At 40.6% G+C, this 16,787-nt stretch overlaps 1 protein-coding gene across 6 annotated transcripts; it reads right to left on the reverse strand.

Annotated features, from left to right (window-relative positions):
- Nucleotides 1-11: 11 nt before the first annotated feature.
- On the reverse strand, nucleotides 12-15,445 carry tie1 (tyrosine kinase with immunoglobulin-like and EGF-like domains 1). 6 transcript variants are annotated; one of them, XM_081717875.1, is made up of 23 exons: nucleotides 15,252-15,445; nucleotides 13,847-14,140; nucleotides 13,553-13,663; nucleotides 13,098-13,253; nucleotides 12,674-12,805; nucleotides 12,271-12,411; nucleotides 10,699-10,827; nucleotides 10,457-10,602; nucleotides 10,113-10,257; nucleotides 9,873-10,031; nucleotides 9,007-9,144; nucleotides 8,388-8,672; nucleotides 7,740-8,030; nucleotides 7,323-7,513; nucleotides 6,897-7,107; nucleotides 6,672-6,782; nucleotides 4,827-5,017; nucleotides 4,470-4,583; nucleotides 3,728-3,798; nucleotides 2,988-3,028; nucleotides 2,422-2,518; nucleotides 1,779-1,878; nucleotides 12-1,639 (listed from the first exon to the last, which is right to left on the reverse strand). In XM_081717875.1, exons 1-23 carry the CDS (start codon nucleotides 15,292-15,294, stop codon nucleotides 1,568-1,570), a joined length of 3,369 nt encoding a protein of 1,122 aa, XP_081574001.1. In that variant the 5' UTR covers nucleotides 15,295-15,445; the 3' UTR covers nucleotides 12-1,567. The 6 variants fall into 6 exon arrangements, with proteins under 6 accessions (XP_081574001.1, XP_081574002.1, XP_081574004.1 ...); XM_081717876.1 differs by lacking the exon at nucleotides 13,098-13,253; XM_081717878.1 differs by lacking the exon at nucleotides 8,388-8,672 and having other exon boundaries at nucleotides 15,252-15,444.
- Nucleotides 15,446-16,787: the final 1,342 nt, after the last annotated feature.

Raw genomic sequence — 16,787 nt, forward strand, 5'->3', positions numbered from 1 at the left:
ACATCAACGCATTATAATAACAACAGTTATGTAATTTTTATTAAGTCAAAGATGTGGAATATTTTAACAGTGCATCGCCATTCTATTAGACTTTAATTTTGTTGCCATCAAAAAAAAAATATTTCTTGGATATTTATATTGCAGAGCTTCTAAACTTAAAAAAGCCTGAGGCAAACACATTTCAAGCTACATTTCCCTATCCAAAGAATTTCTATTATAAAAACACAGGAAGCAAAAATATTTAACAAAATCAGTTTTGGAGTTACAGTTACAGGAATAGAATAGAATATTTGCTTTTCTCTTAAAATACATTTCTGTACTAGAAATACATTGTATTTGGCCAAATGAACAAAACTGCAACATAGTCGAAAATGATGGATGCTAACAACAGGATGATAGACAGGGTGATGAACATGCTATATGTTCCTGTTTATGTATGATGAATCAATACTTCTGGAGGAAATCACAAGCTCAGTTTTGAAGGACAGCTGTGGTGAAAGTCCCTGAGGCACAGCAAGAAGAATATCATTGCTACAGGCTCGACTCAAACTAAGGCTTTGCAACTAACCCTAACTCTAACGTCTGAGAGTTTGGACTAGGGACAAACTATTTCACCACACATATCAATGCAACACTACAGTTATCCAAACTAGTGACCAACTAAAAGCCACAGAAGGACAATGCTTTGTGTTTGTATAGGTCCAGAAAAAAAGCCCTCTCTGCATGCATGTGCAGGCAAAGGTTTGTGAGGAAACGTTCAAATGAGAGGGAGAAGGAGTGTCATACGTATGACAGGCCCAGAACCCTGTGGCTCACCGAAGGAGGAAGTGCCCTGACAGATCAGAAAGCTACAGCAGGCGAGAGAGCCAACCTCAAGGCCTTTAGTTCATCTGACACAACATATTTGTGTAGTGAGTCCATGCGATATAAATGCTTAATTAATAATTGCAACAATTTCCAGTTCGGTATTGGCCTTTAACTGTACATGTGCCATATGCAGACAGGTATGCAGATGTATGATATTGGCACTACTACTAGGTTATACATAGAACAGCAGTGTCCTGAAGACTGTACACAAAAATGACATCAAAGTCAAACATATACATGTAGTGCTAGACTATAGTACACTGTATTAAGGGTTTCTCTTGCATCTGAAGTGCTACATAGAATGACTTGCATCTCTGTCCATTGGAATAATTGTCCATTCCAACAGCATCACGATGGAACAATGAACATTGAGTCCACTGAGTAGTTTAAATCCCCACAGACCCCAGCAGACACAATTTCAGCACAAATGCACTACTTTAGGCTCCACAATTTCTTGAGTATCCGTTAGTCGTTACATGACACCAAGCTGACTGACAGATCACCCGCAGTCCAGGCAAAAGCAGAAGAGGTCCCCCACAAGCGTCCTTCCACGATCCTCTCTCTAGAGCCATGTGGTCCCACTTGAGTGTCTCTTTGTGTGCTGAAATCGGGCGGCAGGAGGCTGGCAGTAGCGAAGTGCCCTGCCCTGACAGGCCTCTGTTGGACCGTGGAACCTGCCGGAATCTGGGGGGGCGGGTAGTCAGGCCTCTTCGGCAGTGGCATCTATTCCAGCATAGGTGAAGTTCTCAAACAGAGCCATGTTCACATAGGCCTGCACAGAAGGGCACATGCATGGTAAGTGTTGGCTGATAGACAGATGAATAGAGATGGATGGCAACAGAGAATGATAGAGAGAGTGGGGAGCAAGGAGCAGAAAGAAAGGGGATTGGAGGATGCGTGGCCAGACATACCTTCCTGGCCTCCTGCATCCTGTTGAGCTGGACTGATATTTGAGAAAATGGTGGGCGCTCATAAGGCCTGTCTCGCCAACACTGTCTCATCAGCTCATAACTGCACACAGAATCACTACTTTAAACACAACTGCAAGGAAATGAACAATGGTGGTCTGGCAGAATTCAATAAAATAATAAAATAATAAAAGATTCCACAGCAAAAATAAATAAATCCAACATGGCTGAAAAACAGGAACAGGGGTTCTCCTGTTCTTCAGACCCAGTTGTAATTTCCAGAGAAACTGATTTGTTACATTGCATGTTTCCCTTTACTTAAGTACAGTGTATATAAGATGCTAAAACTGTCAGCTACTTCAATCAGGGTTAAACATTTACGAAGCAGTTAAAGCTTTGAGCGTTTTAAAAACATTACTTCATTCTATGTGCAGCACAAACTTTCAGCTTTACATGTGAATGATTTGATACTCCCTGTGAAGCAGTTTTCTGCAGGCAGAAATGCACTTGTTTTTCTTATCCAGCAGTCCCTTTTCATGGCATCACTCCCTTTTAACACAGCTATATCTTAGTGACACGGTGGCCAATCCCACAATGTGAAGCTGAACCGCAGGGGAACAGGAAGACTGGAAGGGTTCATTCTTACACTTCATCATCACAGTTCCTGGGCTTCTCCATCCTGTAGCCCTGTGGAAGCTTCTCATAGAGCTCAGCACAGGTCATCCCACAGTATGGAGTTCCACCTGGCATTCAAGAGTCCAGCACATCACTCACTTCTTAAACATCAGACATCTATTCCCACCACATATGGATTATATGATTTTAAAAAGCCTATTTGAATTTTGTTTTCTAATCATTTTGTTGGATGGTGTGGACCAAGTTACATGTCCACCTGTTTCCCTAACATCAAAGGTGTTCTTGTTTCCTTTATGCTGATATATTAAGTTCCTGCTGACCAAGAAAATGATGACATAACGTTTCTGACCATTAATGCTCTAATAGTACCACTAGCGAGAATAAACTGTTCACAGAATGAGGTCCGATTTAAAAAAAAAGTGACACTTCTGAAGTGGTGACGGAGAAGCTGTTGTTAATATCAGTAGAAACTACAGACACATCTTAATAATCATAGCACACCAATCTCACCACAAGCCAGATAATCTTTTATCTTACTTATCTAATAAATAACAAATCTAATGAAAACAAACTTACCTAAACTTACAATCTCCCACAAAAGCACACCAAAAGACCAGCTGAGGGAGACAGAATAGTATTTTAGTTAGATAGAAAGAACGAGATAAAAAGCATTGATAAGCTGAACTGAATAAATGAAATATATACACCAACTGGTGCAAAGGGAATAGTACTTGGGGATATTCTGTTTCGTGAGAAAAGGGATAAAGCCAACTGGTCTAGGTGGAGAGCTGCATTAACTGTACAGAACTGCCTGTGGCCTACAAGCTCAGTACACCCCAAGTCCAGACCTGGCAGAGGAAATCTCTTTGTATTTTCAAACTGTTCAGCACACTAAGTTCCTCAGTGTGTAAAAATAGCATTTTTTTTTGTCATGGTCGTTGTTGCCTAGTGGCAAGAGTGGTGTTTCCTGCCTTGTTATCAGTTCCTCCCTCCTTATTTATCAGTTGTCCATTGGAGGGACGCAAGAGGGACGCAAACAGGAAGATCGCAGAATGATTTGTTATTTGGGGGGGGGGGGGGGGGGGGTGACAGACCATGTTGCACAGGGTATTAACTGATACAGATTTGCTTAAAGCATGCTTTACAAAATTGAGAAAAACAGGTACAGAATTTGAAAGGCAATACAGTATTATAAAACTTGAAACTCCCTTGGTTACTAATCATTATGGTGTTTCCATATTTGGATTTTTTTGTTTACTGATCTTTATATAATACACACAAACAGACACATACACACACAAGAATGGGAAACTTACACATCACTCTTTGTGGTGTAGACACTGTAGTTCAGTGATTCAATAGCCATCCATCGCACAGGTAGTCTCCCCTGGGATAAGAAGAGGAGAACTGAACTTTTCGTGACCTATGACCTTTGATATAAATTATCAAGACATAACTTACTGGTAGAGTGACACTAATGATTCAATTTTCATAACCTGGATATTTTTGTCCTTGAGGTTGTTCTATGCAAGATCATTCAAAGGATGTCACATCTGTTATCACAGTCAATTTAAAAGTGCTAACTTATGCCAGATTTAGACACTGAAGAAATATGGGAAAATACTTTTTTTTTTACATTTTAAAATACCACATTAGAGAAGCACAGTGTCTTGTTTGTTAATCATTATCCCAATATATTTTAGAACTTAGCAATATGAATTGGGGCAAATTATTCCCATTCAATTTCATTGTGTTAGATGTTCAAGATGAGTGTTGTATTGGTGTTTTTTATGAATTCCAGAACTCACACAATCCAACCAATATGACGTGTAACCATACCACAGCAGGGGTTCACCACTGTGTTTCAATACATGGCAAAAAACACTGCAATCTCAATGTATAGCACTGCTATAATATATTTTGTCCAAGTTGATTTGGAAGTCCAATGGAGTAGGGATAAGAAATCACAGGCATTCTAATTAGCCAACTGCAACAACTGCAACAGCATTGTGTTTACTAGCCTAATATTAGCCTAGTAATAGTAAATATTTTACCCACCATGGTCTTTTTGACATATACATCTTCCCCTCGAGACAGTCCAAAATCTGCAATTTTTGCCATCAGGTTTTCTCCAACCAGTACATTTCTGGCTGCCAAATCTCTGTGAATAAACTAGTGGTGCATAAAAAACAGTCATCATCATAAAATAAAAACAGTAATCATCATCACCAGATAAAGTACCGTACCAGAGTGACAGGACAGAAAAGATACCGAACCGAATAACCAAAGGCTTATTACAGTAAAAGTACTGTGGTTCACATTAAATATTTTATAAAAAAGTTAAGGAGCATAGACGTAGAGACAACCGTCCACGTTCACAGGCATAGTGTGGTTCTTGAGCTCATGCCTGTGTACCTGTTTATCACTAAGGTAATGCATTCCCGTTGCCACGTCCACGGCGAACTGCAGGAGCTGCTGGGAAGTTAGCGTTGAGGCAGTGCCGTGTTCTATAGCGAAGGCGGGGTCTGTCTCCAGCACACGACTCTTCCTCAGGAAGTCCAGAAGATTCCCGTATGGAGCATATTCAATAGCAATATACAAGTAACCTGCAGGGACAATGGTCAAACAAAACAAAAGGGAGTTCAACTTGCACTATATATTCCCTAATAGCATAGACTTATAATCAATGGCATTTAGTGTTGTTTGTAAGTAATTTGACAGTAACGTAATTTAAGGGGGGGGTTGGCTCGGAAGTGCAGCACATTGGATTTTAAATGATTCACTTTATGTAGTTAAAGTGCACAATGTCATCTTTAATTTGAGGGTGTTTTGCCTATATAATGGCCAATACAGCAACACATTTAATACATAATCTCCCAATTTCAGGGGAAAGACCTGATCCCCCCAAAAAATGGCCAAAACTAGTTATCTTTCAAGGGTTGAGAATTTTTTAATATAAAATCTTGGTAATGTATGATGTACTAATAAGGAAATATTCACTCTTTTGAAGAGGGGGCTGGGATGAGGTTGGCTATTGGTCCTGGCTGCTTTGTATGTTTTTATGACCCTGATTGCAAAGTCTTGGCAGATGACAACTGCCTGGCTTATACATCCCATATATGTCACAAGTCACTGAGCATCCGGTACCTATGGGCTTCTGCCTTTATCTTTTCTTCAGCTTTGGTGGCTGTCTTGACTAATCAAAAACATTCCAATTTTTGGGCCTGTGGAACATTTTAATTATTTTATTCATTGTTCAGCAGCTTGTCTGTTATTTTCCTATGTTTTGGATGGATCTGATTCAAGCTGCTCCCTGGTGCCAATTCCATTATCTGTTTAGACAAGCTACTTGGTTCCATGGCCTCCCATACATACATATGTCAGTGTGTTTTACAAATAGAGTTTTAATTCTGTCTTGAGCAGTTGTCTTTTTCTCCACACTTTCCATCAGTCCAGTAAAAGTTACAGGACTTCCAGTTCCAGAACTACACGGTGAAGTGCAACTTGCCCTTTCTGTTCTTTAGGCTTGTCAATGTTTGCATCTTGTTTTAAAGCCTCTTTGGTCATGCTGGTGCAATCTTTTTTGTAGTTTTTAACACATATTTGAGGGCATCAGGATATTGGACTTGTTGAGTGAAGTATTGTTCCCCAGGAGGGACAAAACTAAGACCAGAAGATGATTTTCCAGTCTATGCTGATTTGTTAGGTTAATTGAGGTACAAACCCAACCACAGTTTTTATAATAAGTGAATGAAACATACAGTATGAGCTCACATAGGCTCAAGAATCTATGTCTAAGACAAAACTCTTGTAATACAATAACAACTAAAATATAATGATCAATAGCCATTAACAATTGATGCTCTTTTCCCATGGGCCTGCCCTCCACCTCAGTGATGGTCCAAAAATTTGAGCCTGATGAATTCACCCACAGCACATCAGATTTGCCTTTGACAGTGAAGTTCATAAACACTTGAGGCAATCAGTTTGGTTTACTATGCAGTTTAATTCTGTCTAGGTCAGAGATGTGCACGTTCAAAAAGTCATGCTATGATTTTATTTGTACAAACAGTGGATTTCAGTAATTAGTTGCACCTGCATGCTTGAGCTCGTTAGGTGGCAAAGCCCACAAAATCTTCTGTAGGACCTTATACTTACTGAATCTGAACTATTCACCTGTGATTCAGGTTATTTGAGTATGTAGCCCAGTCGGCTCTAATGGCTGAGCATGTTTAAGTGTCCAGCAGGTGGCGCACTCACCTCTGTTTTCACAGGCTCCTAAGAGGTTAATAATGTTCGGATGCTGGCCCAGCTTGCATAATACCTCCAATTCACCAGCAAAGTCCCGGTGGTCATTTTCTGAGGCAAACTCTGCACCAGAGACACAGAAACACACTTAATAAAATAGGCCTAAGACTACAATATTGCTTTTGTACTTTTAATAATTTAGTATGCATACACAGTGTTTTGGAGTTTGATCCTCACCTTTAAGCATTTTAATGGCAGCGCTCATCTTGGTGCCATCCTTTTTGATCATGGCTTTAATGACCTGGCCAAAGTTGCCCTCACCAATGACATCCTGAAACTTGATGTCCTCCCAGTCCAGAATAGGGTAAGTGAGGGGTTCTGGTGTGGGTTTAGGTCGTCGGGTCAGTGTGAGGGTCCCTGAGTTGAACTGCAGAATAGTTTCTTCTCCCTTTTTTTGTAGGCATATGTAACACCACACACTCATGTGTGTATGTGTGTGTATGTATATGTATTTGGTTGTGTGTTTTGGGGGTGGGGGTTGGGGTTGGGGTAAGTAAAGGGGTTGAGTGACACTTTCAGTAACCATCATCAAATAGAAATTTCTGAAGTACAAGTGAGCAGATGAGAAAAGATAGAAGATCTCTCCAGACTTTGTACACTCACCGATCCTGACTGGTAGGTAAACGTGCGCCTGCGTTTGACAATGAATTTGCAGACGTAAAAGAGGGCCAGTAGTGCTAGCAGGATGGTGACACAAGTCACTGCCACTGAGCCAACCACAGCCCAAAGTAACTGATGCTCAGTCCCCTTGGGCCTGCCCACCCCCAGTGTTGTGGGGCTGAAGTCGACAGAACCTGATGGACAGATCAGCAGCACTCATCAAATGACTCTAGTTGGCCTGATTTCTCCCTTATTATACATAAATATCACACGCTTCTCTCATCTAATTAAAACATCAAGCAACAATATTACTCTGTACTAAACACTTTCAGCTCTGTTAATCAGTGTATTATGTAATTATGGTGTATGTAGAGTATTGTGAGTTTCTGTCCTGTTATCCATTCATTTCTAGTATCGTACCATCTCCCTGGGTCCTGGCCTGCACAAACTTGCTCCAGTCCCCAGGCACCTTGGAGAAAGCCCGCACCCTAAACTGATACAAGGTGCTTCCGTTCAGGGCAGTTACATCCTTGGTGGTCTTGTTCCCATCATCAGTGTCCACCCACGGGTGCGAGCTGCCCTGGCCAACTGGCTGGTATTCGATGACATATTTGATGATTCCACCGTTGGGGTCCTCGGGGGGCTTCCAGTGAACTCGAACCGCATTGACGGATAAAGGTTCAGCTTGGACGTTCCGTGGGGAAGAGGGCCCTGGTGCGGACAAGGCTTAGCATGTAAGCAAATAGTTCAACAAGTTGTCCTCCAGAACATAGCAGCATGCTTGGCTTTTTACTTTTTTGAAGACTACTTTCACCAGTAAATATTTCAATATGGCTGACGGAGTACAGACCACACAGTGATGCCACAATCCCCATTATATTCCTCCCTAATGCTACCATAAACCTCTTCCTCTACACTATGCCCTGAAATAGTCCACATCCTAACTAGTGTGATCATTCTACATCACATTCACACTCACTATCCTACTGGAGCAGTCATTGGATGATGTTATATGTCTACCACTTTCAGCTAGCTTTCACTGCCACCTAGTGGACAGATAGATATTACCCTGGCTGTTGAGGCGGATGAGATAGGGCTTTGAGGCAGGCCCGAAGCTGCCACAGTTGACCAGCCGGACGACCACCTGGTAGTCGTGGTGGTACTCCAGGTTGTAGAGCTTTGTGGAGAGTACATTGAGCAAGGTGGTCTCCTCCCACAGCTTCTCTTCGCGCGGTCCGTAGAGCTGCACTAAATAACCAGTGGCCTTGGCTTGACCAGCCGGCAGGTGCCATTTCACAGTGGCGTTCCGCCCCTCCTGAGAACTGAAATCAATCTCCGGCCTGGCCGTGGGCTCTAGCGACACAGAACATGCAGTCAGGGCCAGCCCGCCACAGCTATCAGCTCATAGTGCTACCCTCCTTTTCCAATCTGTCAACATGGACAGCAAACTACCACTAAACCACAGTCTAGCCATCAGGGGAGAACTGCCTCACATAGAAGCTAAGTCACCATCCAGACCTGACTCACCCCTGTCAGTCCCAAACACCATATGGACTGGTAATGGAGCTAGAGGAGACACCGGTGGAGACAGCATCCCTGTCTATTCACACATGTCCATAGCCTCAGTCTTTCCTACATGCTCTTCTCAGTCCCACATTCCTTTCCCTTAGTGTTACAGTGAGCACACCTGGGCAGTCAGTCTCCATGACAGCTTCTGGGCCAAGGGGCCCCTCGCCTCCATCTCCAGGCCGAGTGAGCTGTACCCGGACCTGATACTTGGTCATGGGTTTAAGGTTCAGTAGGGTAATGAGATCACTGCCATACACTGAAAGACAAAAGCAGGAAAAGACTATTAAACTGAATGTAAAGTAGGGTCCAAAAAGTCTGTGTCCATTGCCAAGAACAGCTTTTGGTTCTTTATTTATGAAACGCTAATACAAAATGTTACTCAGGTGATTGTCCAAGAACACATTATTTCAAACACATTATGTCAAAGTCTGTTTGAGATAGAGATGAAATGCATCTGAATATCCTGGATGCACAACATTTGCTTAATTTAAAAAAAAATCTATGACATCATATATTTCACACAAATGATAACACGTTTCAAGACTGACAGCAAAACAGGGCTATGCAATGCTCTTGACACAGTATTAACTGTATCAGTATTAACTCATGATATGATCCTCTAAATGTTATCATCACTAAAAGTAGTGCTTTAATTTGAAGGAAGCCATCTGTTGAAAATATTCTCCTGCTCTTCATAACAATGTCAAAAGTGCTTAGTAAAACAGTTTGAAGCCAAATTGTTTTCTCAAGTCCCGAAAAACCATCCCAGCTCCAAATTCTTTTCTGCTTAGTACTAAATGTCATTTACCATCCTACATAAACATTTTAAATGAAATTATACTACAATATTTTAGCATCTTAATATATAATAACAATATAAATAAATTGTATCATATAAAGTAATAAAAATCTAAATTTTATTAAGAATAAGTCCAAAACTCATTGATTTCCAAAATGCTGTTTAACAAAAGGACCTTTTCCCACCTGTAATAGAGGTCCAGGAGTCTTCTATCTCCATTGGCTTGTAGAGTAGCTTGGTGGACACAATGGGGCCGTCACCTCTGTAGTTTTCCATTGGCTTCACAGTGAGTTGTTTACTTGACTTCTCTATCAGTTTGGGAGCAGTGGTTGGACAGGGGGGCTCTGTTTGAAGATTTGTGAAATTAGGAGTTTTTCAGTGATGCCCTGTTATTGGTAACCAAAAGCTGGATAAAAATACCTTACCTTTAACAGTTAGACTGAACTTGCGGGAGTCCTGACCTCCGTTAGTTGATACCCGACACTCCCAGAGACCCTCATAATCAGTAGTCAGATGTGGAATCTCAAACTGGGCTGTGCTCTTGTTTGACTCCATTGTGGTACGGGAGGCCTGTTGGAGGTAAGGTATGAGTGGGGATTCTGGACTCTATGAAGCAGACAATGTGCAATATAGATGTATAAGTCATAGGACATGTCACCTCAGTCTATTGACTAACCTAACTGAATTTTGTATTTTACGCAGTGGCCTACAATTGCAGCAAAGTGCTTTCTAACACACTACCTGTTAGTGGAGCAGTAATGTTTGTCACCTTGAGCACTGTGCTGTCCAGTTTCCGCAGCTCGATGCTGCTGTGGCTGGGAAGAGGATGGCCTGTCGCCGAGCACAGGATCTTTGGACTGGAGTTTAGGTTCCACTCAAGGTTGCTGGCCATGTCCAGGATGTGTGGAACGCCATCTGGGGGCCAAAAGCAGAATAGTTAAGTAACCACATTAATGGAGACAACCAGAATGATGGGTACAGGTTACAAGCAGAGGGAAGACACTTGCTAACCTGATTTCTCACAGGTTTGTCCTCTCCAGCCAGTAGGACAAAGACAGCCACTGAAGCGACTGCATTTCCCCTTGTTTGTACAGTTGCAGCGCAAAAGGCAGTCAGCTCCATACTTTCCCTCAGGGCAGGCTAGAGAACCGGGAGGTCAGGATGAGTGACAGCAGACATTATAATAGGTCTGTGCTATTAATCTCCGTATTATTGCTATATTATTTTAAGTATTTTAAGTATAAGTATTCCTCTGAGTTTCAGATTATGTTTTGTTAGTTTTACTGAGTTTTATTTTAATATATTTAATGTCACGGGCCGCTCCCCGCCCCGTGTCACGCGGCGCGGCCTGCCCGCGTGCGGGTTCACTATTTGTAGCCACGCCCTCCGTGTAAGCGCGCAGCTGCAGGGGGTTTAATGTTTTGTGTTTTGTCTGTCTAGTTAAACCTCCGCTGGTGTGTGCGTGTTGGTTATTGTTTGTTCGCTGATGTGTGTAAAAGGTGTGTGTGATCATTCTGAAATGGTACTGTAGCGTGTGTGTAGTTAAACGTGTAAGTCATGTCCTTTGTTAGTGTTGTGTGTGAGTGCCACTGTTGTTGTTCGTGTCTTATATCGAGGGAGTCTGTGCGTCCTGCTCCACGCCCATCGGCACTGGGGCCGGCGGTAGCGTTACATTTAATAAAGTAATGAATTAATTAAATATGCTATATTTATATTATATTCTTGTTATTGTATTATATTTAATATTGTATTAATTTTATATATTTGTCTTCAGTTCTACTTTTGTAGTATTCATAATACAGTATCCAGACTGCTAGTGATATGCAAACTTTTTATTTTTCCTTTTTTAAAGATTGCCACTGTGCCTTTTATTTTCCTAACATTTATTAAAAACAGCTTTTAAAATACTGTTTGGTTATTTATTACTATTTGTACAATTCTATTTCAGTTTGGATATAATTTTGTATTATCTGAGTTTACAAAGGTTTTTTTAAAAGAGTTTATTTTTCATTTTAGTTCAGGTTTATCATAACCCTGATATGACCTTGATAAATCTAACAGGCATTGAATAAATTAAATAGACTTTTTGATACACTGCAGTGAGTACACCTCTGTAAGAACAGGTTGGTTTGTTTGGTTGGTTGTTGTCAGGAACAATGCATATTAATCAACATAATGTAATTGTGCCTAATTTTGAACTGTAGTCCCTGGACCAGATATTATAGTCCATGTAACAATAAAACAACAATAACAGTAAACAAACTTATGCACAAAGATGGGTTTTAAAAACAGGCTGACGATGAGAGGGAGGGGATGGGAGCACAATTCTATAGCCCTTTACATTTATTAGACAAGACAAAAACTCATCTAACAGAATAGAAAATGTGAACATTTATCTTTGTCCAGTTAATACTTGCTCCTGTTGTTCATAGCACATTTCGGTTACATATGTGCAAACCTTTGTAGGTATATAAAGTGGCCATATTATTGGTGTACTGAATATGGCCTTTAACATCTTCATGGACTACAACTAATACTAATCCTACTTCAAACATGTGTGTTCTATTAAGCAGTTAGGCTTACGTTTGTTGCAGTGATCTCCATGCCAACCACTTGCACAAGAACAGCCGTATGGGTCCACGAGGCAGACCGTCAGTCCCTGGCAGCTGCTCTCCGCCTTGCAGGACTCCTTACAGTTTCTCCCAAACATTCCCTCTCGGCAGGCTGCAAGCCACACCAAAACATTCAATTGAAAAGCTTTGGCCTGGCAGACAAAGCTGATAAACTATGTGAAGGAAATGTGGCTTCTTGTTCATATGTCAAGTTCATGAGGTGCCTGCTTTGTCACTCCAAACTAACACAAACTTATACAATTGACTGTTGTCCTGCCTAAAATCAGATGACTGCTCAAATTGGCCATCCTAGCTGGATCATTTCAGCAGAGAGGGTTTTGTGGGGCTGTCAGATTCAGAAGTGTTCCACCCACCTGTCTCACAGCGCATTCCCATGAAGCCTGGAGGGCACACGCAGTCGCCCTCTCGGTCATGACATATGCCCCCATTAAGACACTCAGGACATTCTTTATCACAGTCTGTGCCCCATTTGTTCTTTGGACAAGCTTGTAAAACAGCATTAAAACGATTTTAAGCTAAAAGAAAATATATAAAACATAACACTGATGTCATAAGAAAACATTTTGCATCCTCCAGACAAGAAATTTATAAGAAAAGGTGAAATCTGCCAGTGAACATACATGATTTTATTTTAGGCTATATCTATTAGTCTACTCATCATGAAAGGTGATCACAATGTAAAGGGAAGCTGACTTTTTCTAATGGTGTTTAGACATTAACAATGATGGCATTATGTAGTCATGGAAATAGCATCAAACAGAGATAGATGTGCAGTACCACGGACAATTAGACGCATCCAGGCTCCAAAGAGGGGACTGTCCCCCAAATAACTTGCGCTGTAAATCCCTGCCTTGCTTTGGTCTAGGTTATTCATGGTGAGAACTGCTTTGTGATCCTCAAAGTCTCCTGAGTGTGTCATATAGTAGTAATTACCTAGAAAATGCAATATTGAATAAGTAATTTAAAGGTTCTTGCAATTATCTTACAATTATCTCCTGAGATTATTCCTTTTACCAGCCACTATACATCATTCTTCAATGCATTTGCAGTCTGATAATTATTTATTCACTTAATTAATTATTTAACAATTAGTACATTTAAATTATGCTCATTATTCTGAATTTTACAGAACAAACTTGATAGCAAATCAAGATTCAAAAATACCACATGGTAATACAAATGCATCCAAGAATAAGTTGTGTCATCACAAAATGTAACTGCAAAAGTTTTACCATTAAATTTCCATGCAATGTCTCGTTTTTCCGAGCCCAGGACTTCCATGGCCAGCTGCACTGTGTCGCCTTTATTAGCTGTTAGTGAGAGCCTCTGTGGTCTAAAGTGACCTTAGCACAAATGCACAAACGATATGTTCTAGATGACAGCTATTTACAACCTCCAGAATAAAAAGTTATCAGTTTTGAAAAACCTATTTATTGCATTAGAGTCCAGATTTAAAAAAAACAGATCAAAATCTATTATGTATCTAAAATGTCAACACTCACATATCAGCATGTGGCAGTGTTTACCTTTGTTGTAGTTGCTGATGAGTGTGACGGTGGTATGGTGACTGGAGCCCTGCTTAGAATGGCAGTAGAAGATGCCTCTGTGGTCTAAGCCACTGAAGCCAGAAGCCTCCACCTCTGTAGGACGTGGTCTGTGCAGAGTGATGTCAGGTGCCTTGGGGAGAATGACTATGCTGTTGTCCTTTTTAATGTTAAGCTCTAGTCCATCGGTGTTACGCTCTCCAGACTTGCAAGACAGGAGGAATTGCTTGGTAGGACTGGCCAAGTTTGATGTCATGGTGAGATCCATGACTGCGTCTGGGAGAGGGTTGATTATACACACACACACACACACACACACACACACACACACACACACACACACACACACACACACACACACACACACACACACACACAAACACACACATCCAATTACACACAACTTGCATCTTTAGTGAAATGCACCTCATAGAAGGAATGCCTCCGAGAACTCATTCATTACAGTCATATTTTTTCCTCTGAAAATGTATAAATTAAACACCTGCTGCAGAAGTAAATCAAGACTGCCCACTCAAAAATCTCTGTCTAGCACTTCTCTAAATCTACCAGACATAGAAAAAATTAGCACACAAGTGACCAATACATAGCAGTTGCTGAACAAAGTAAATTAACAACAAGAGCACAAACATAATGCCAGAAGGACTAAACTAAATACATTACATCTACAGTTCTAAATATGTTTAAAGCACATCCAAAATTTCAAGTAAATCCAAAGCAAACCTCCACTGACCCACATCCTGTTAGTCTTCCCCGTTCTACTACACTCCCCCTCAGCATGGCAAATCACAATGCCAGGAAACAGAGAAGAGACACAGGCATGACTTGGACCCATTCTTCCACTAAAACCTGTGCTGGGTGACCACTGCTGAAAGCCAGGCTTTTAGTGCTAGAAACACCTTAGCAGAGTGTGCCACGTATTCACAAAAGAACATGTGACACTACTTCTATTTGGTTTATTACACTTCTATCTGGTTTACTGCACTTTTAGAACTCACAAGTCCAGGTAGGGCTACACTGAGGCTCTTCACCGTGTCCATGTAAGCCTTTATCATGTCACACAACTGCCAGAGCCAATTCAGAAGCTTTCAGAGTTTACTAATAGTGGTTTACTGATATCCTTTTATGTTGGCAAGGGTTTCAGACACAAACACAAAGGAAAAAATAGGATTTTCATAGTTATTGTATAAAAACAAATATTTACAAATAGTTCAAATAGTTAATAGATGTAGTATCCACCAAGACAACTTTGAGAAGCCCTTTACCACAGCACAGCAAAAATATTGTTAATTTTGAATTCCACAGGGATACACCTTCTGAGTAAAGAGCTTGGCATGTCAGTCTACAGGGTCATGGTTTGCAAACTTACCTAAGGTGCTGATGAGACCAAAGAGGTAAATGAGGTAAACCATTGCTAAAATTCTGCTTTTCTGCTTGAAAATCCAAGTGAGATTGACCAAGTAAAGTAGACTTCAACACATTCCACTGGAGCATTCCCGTTCGCCAGACATAGCATGCTGCTGCTCATTTCCAGAGAGAACTTGGTGTTTGGATAAAATGCCCTGTCACAACAACTGGGTGGGAAAGGAAGGAAAAGGCGTAGAGAAGAGACAGAGCAAGAGAGAGAGAGAGAGAGAGAGAGAGAGAGAGAGAGAGAGAGAGAAAGACAGAGAGAGAGAGACTGAGAGACTGAGAGAGAGACAGAGAGACTGAGAGAGAGAGACTGAGAGAGAGAGAGAGAGACACTGAAAGAGAGGGACAGAGAGAGAGAGACTGAGAGACTGAGAGAGAGAGAGAGAGAGAGAGAGAGAGGACTGAGAGGACTGAGAGAAGGTACAGGGGAGAGAGAGGGAGAAAGAGAGACAGAGAGAGAGGGAGAGAGAGAGACTGAGAGAGGAGGGAGAGAGAGAGAGGTAATGAATGTAAAGATGAGTTTTATAGATTTTCATACGCTCATACATGATCCAACAGGCCACATGTTGCTGTCTACTCCTACAAGACAGCATTTCTGTATTTCTGAATAAATAATGGTGAGAAATAACTGCATTATCACAATAATGATGTACACAGAAAAGTCCTGGAGGTCTGAACAACTTTTTCTTTACATGAATTTAGATTGCCAATAATTCTGGAGGGCACTGTAAGTCTTGTTTCAACACAATATAAATTTAAAAGCGCTGTTATTGTCATCATGTCAGCAAGTGCGGGGTATACTGGACATACGTCCTATTGTGGATTAAACACATGGCCACACACACCATGATAATATATACTATATATAAAGTTTATTTATTCATTCAAGTTTATTTATTGTCCTCAGATATCAACAATGTTTTCTTTCAACACACTTGGATGTTACAATTCAATTACACATACAACATTTACTAATACACTTCATTAAGTTCAAATATTCCATTAAAAATATTTTGAAGTATGACTATCATATTTTGAATATGATATAATTAAGGCTCCAGAACTGTAAAGTGGTATATTATGTACAGCACATGAAATAAAAATTTGTTTTAAAAAAGTAGAACATAAGCTACTATTTGAGAAGCTGTTTGAAAAAAAAATTGTAAGACAAATTGTAGTTACTGTCATGATAACATCACCATACTTAAATGTTTGCCTCAGCTAGCTAGGCACATTGCATTGGTTACCAGTATTTCAAAATTATTGTTTTTTATTTTATATGATTTATTATAGCATACGGGAGACATTTACTATAATAAAATAGAAAAACTAAACAGTAAGTAAGTAAAGTAATTTCATTGGAACAGATTTGTATTATCACACCAAAGAGCTCAGTGACTTTAAATGTGGCACTTTTATGCCACTTTAACAACAAGTGAGTTTGTAAAGTGCCTGCCTGGTTAACTGTATGTGTTATTACTTGGAAATGGAA

Source organism: Electrophorus electricus, chromosome 7 (assembly GCF_041902795.1).
Source record: "Electrophorus electricus isolate QZ-2024a chromosome 7, ASM4190279v1, whole genome shotgun sequence".
Lineage (NCBI taxonomy): Eukaryota > Metazoa > Chordata > Actinopteri > Gymnotiformes > Gymnotidae > Electrophorus > Electrophorus electricus.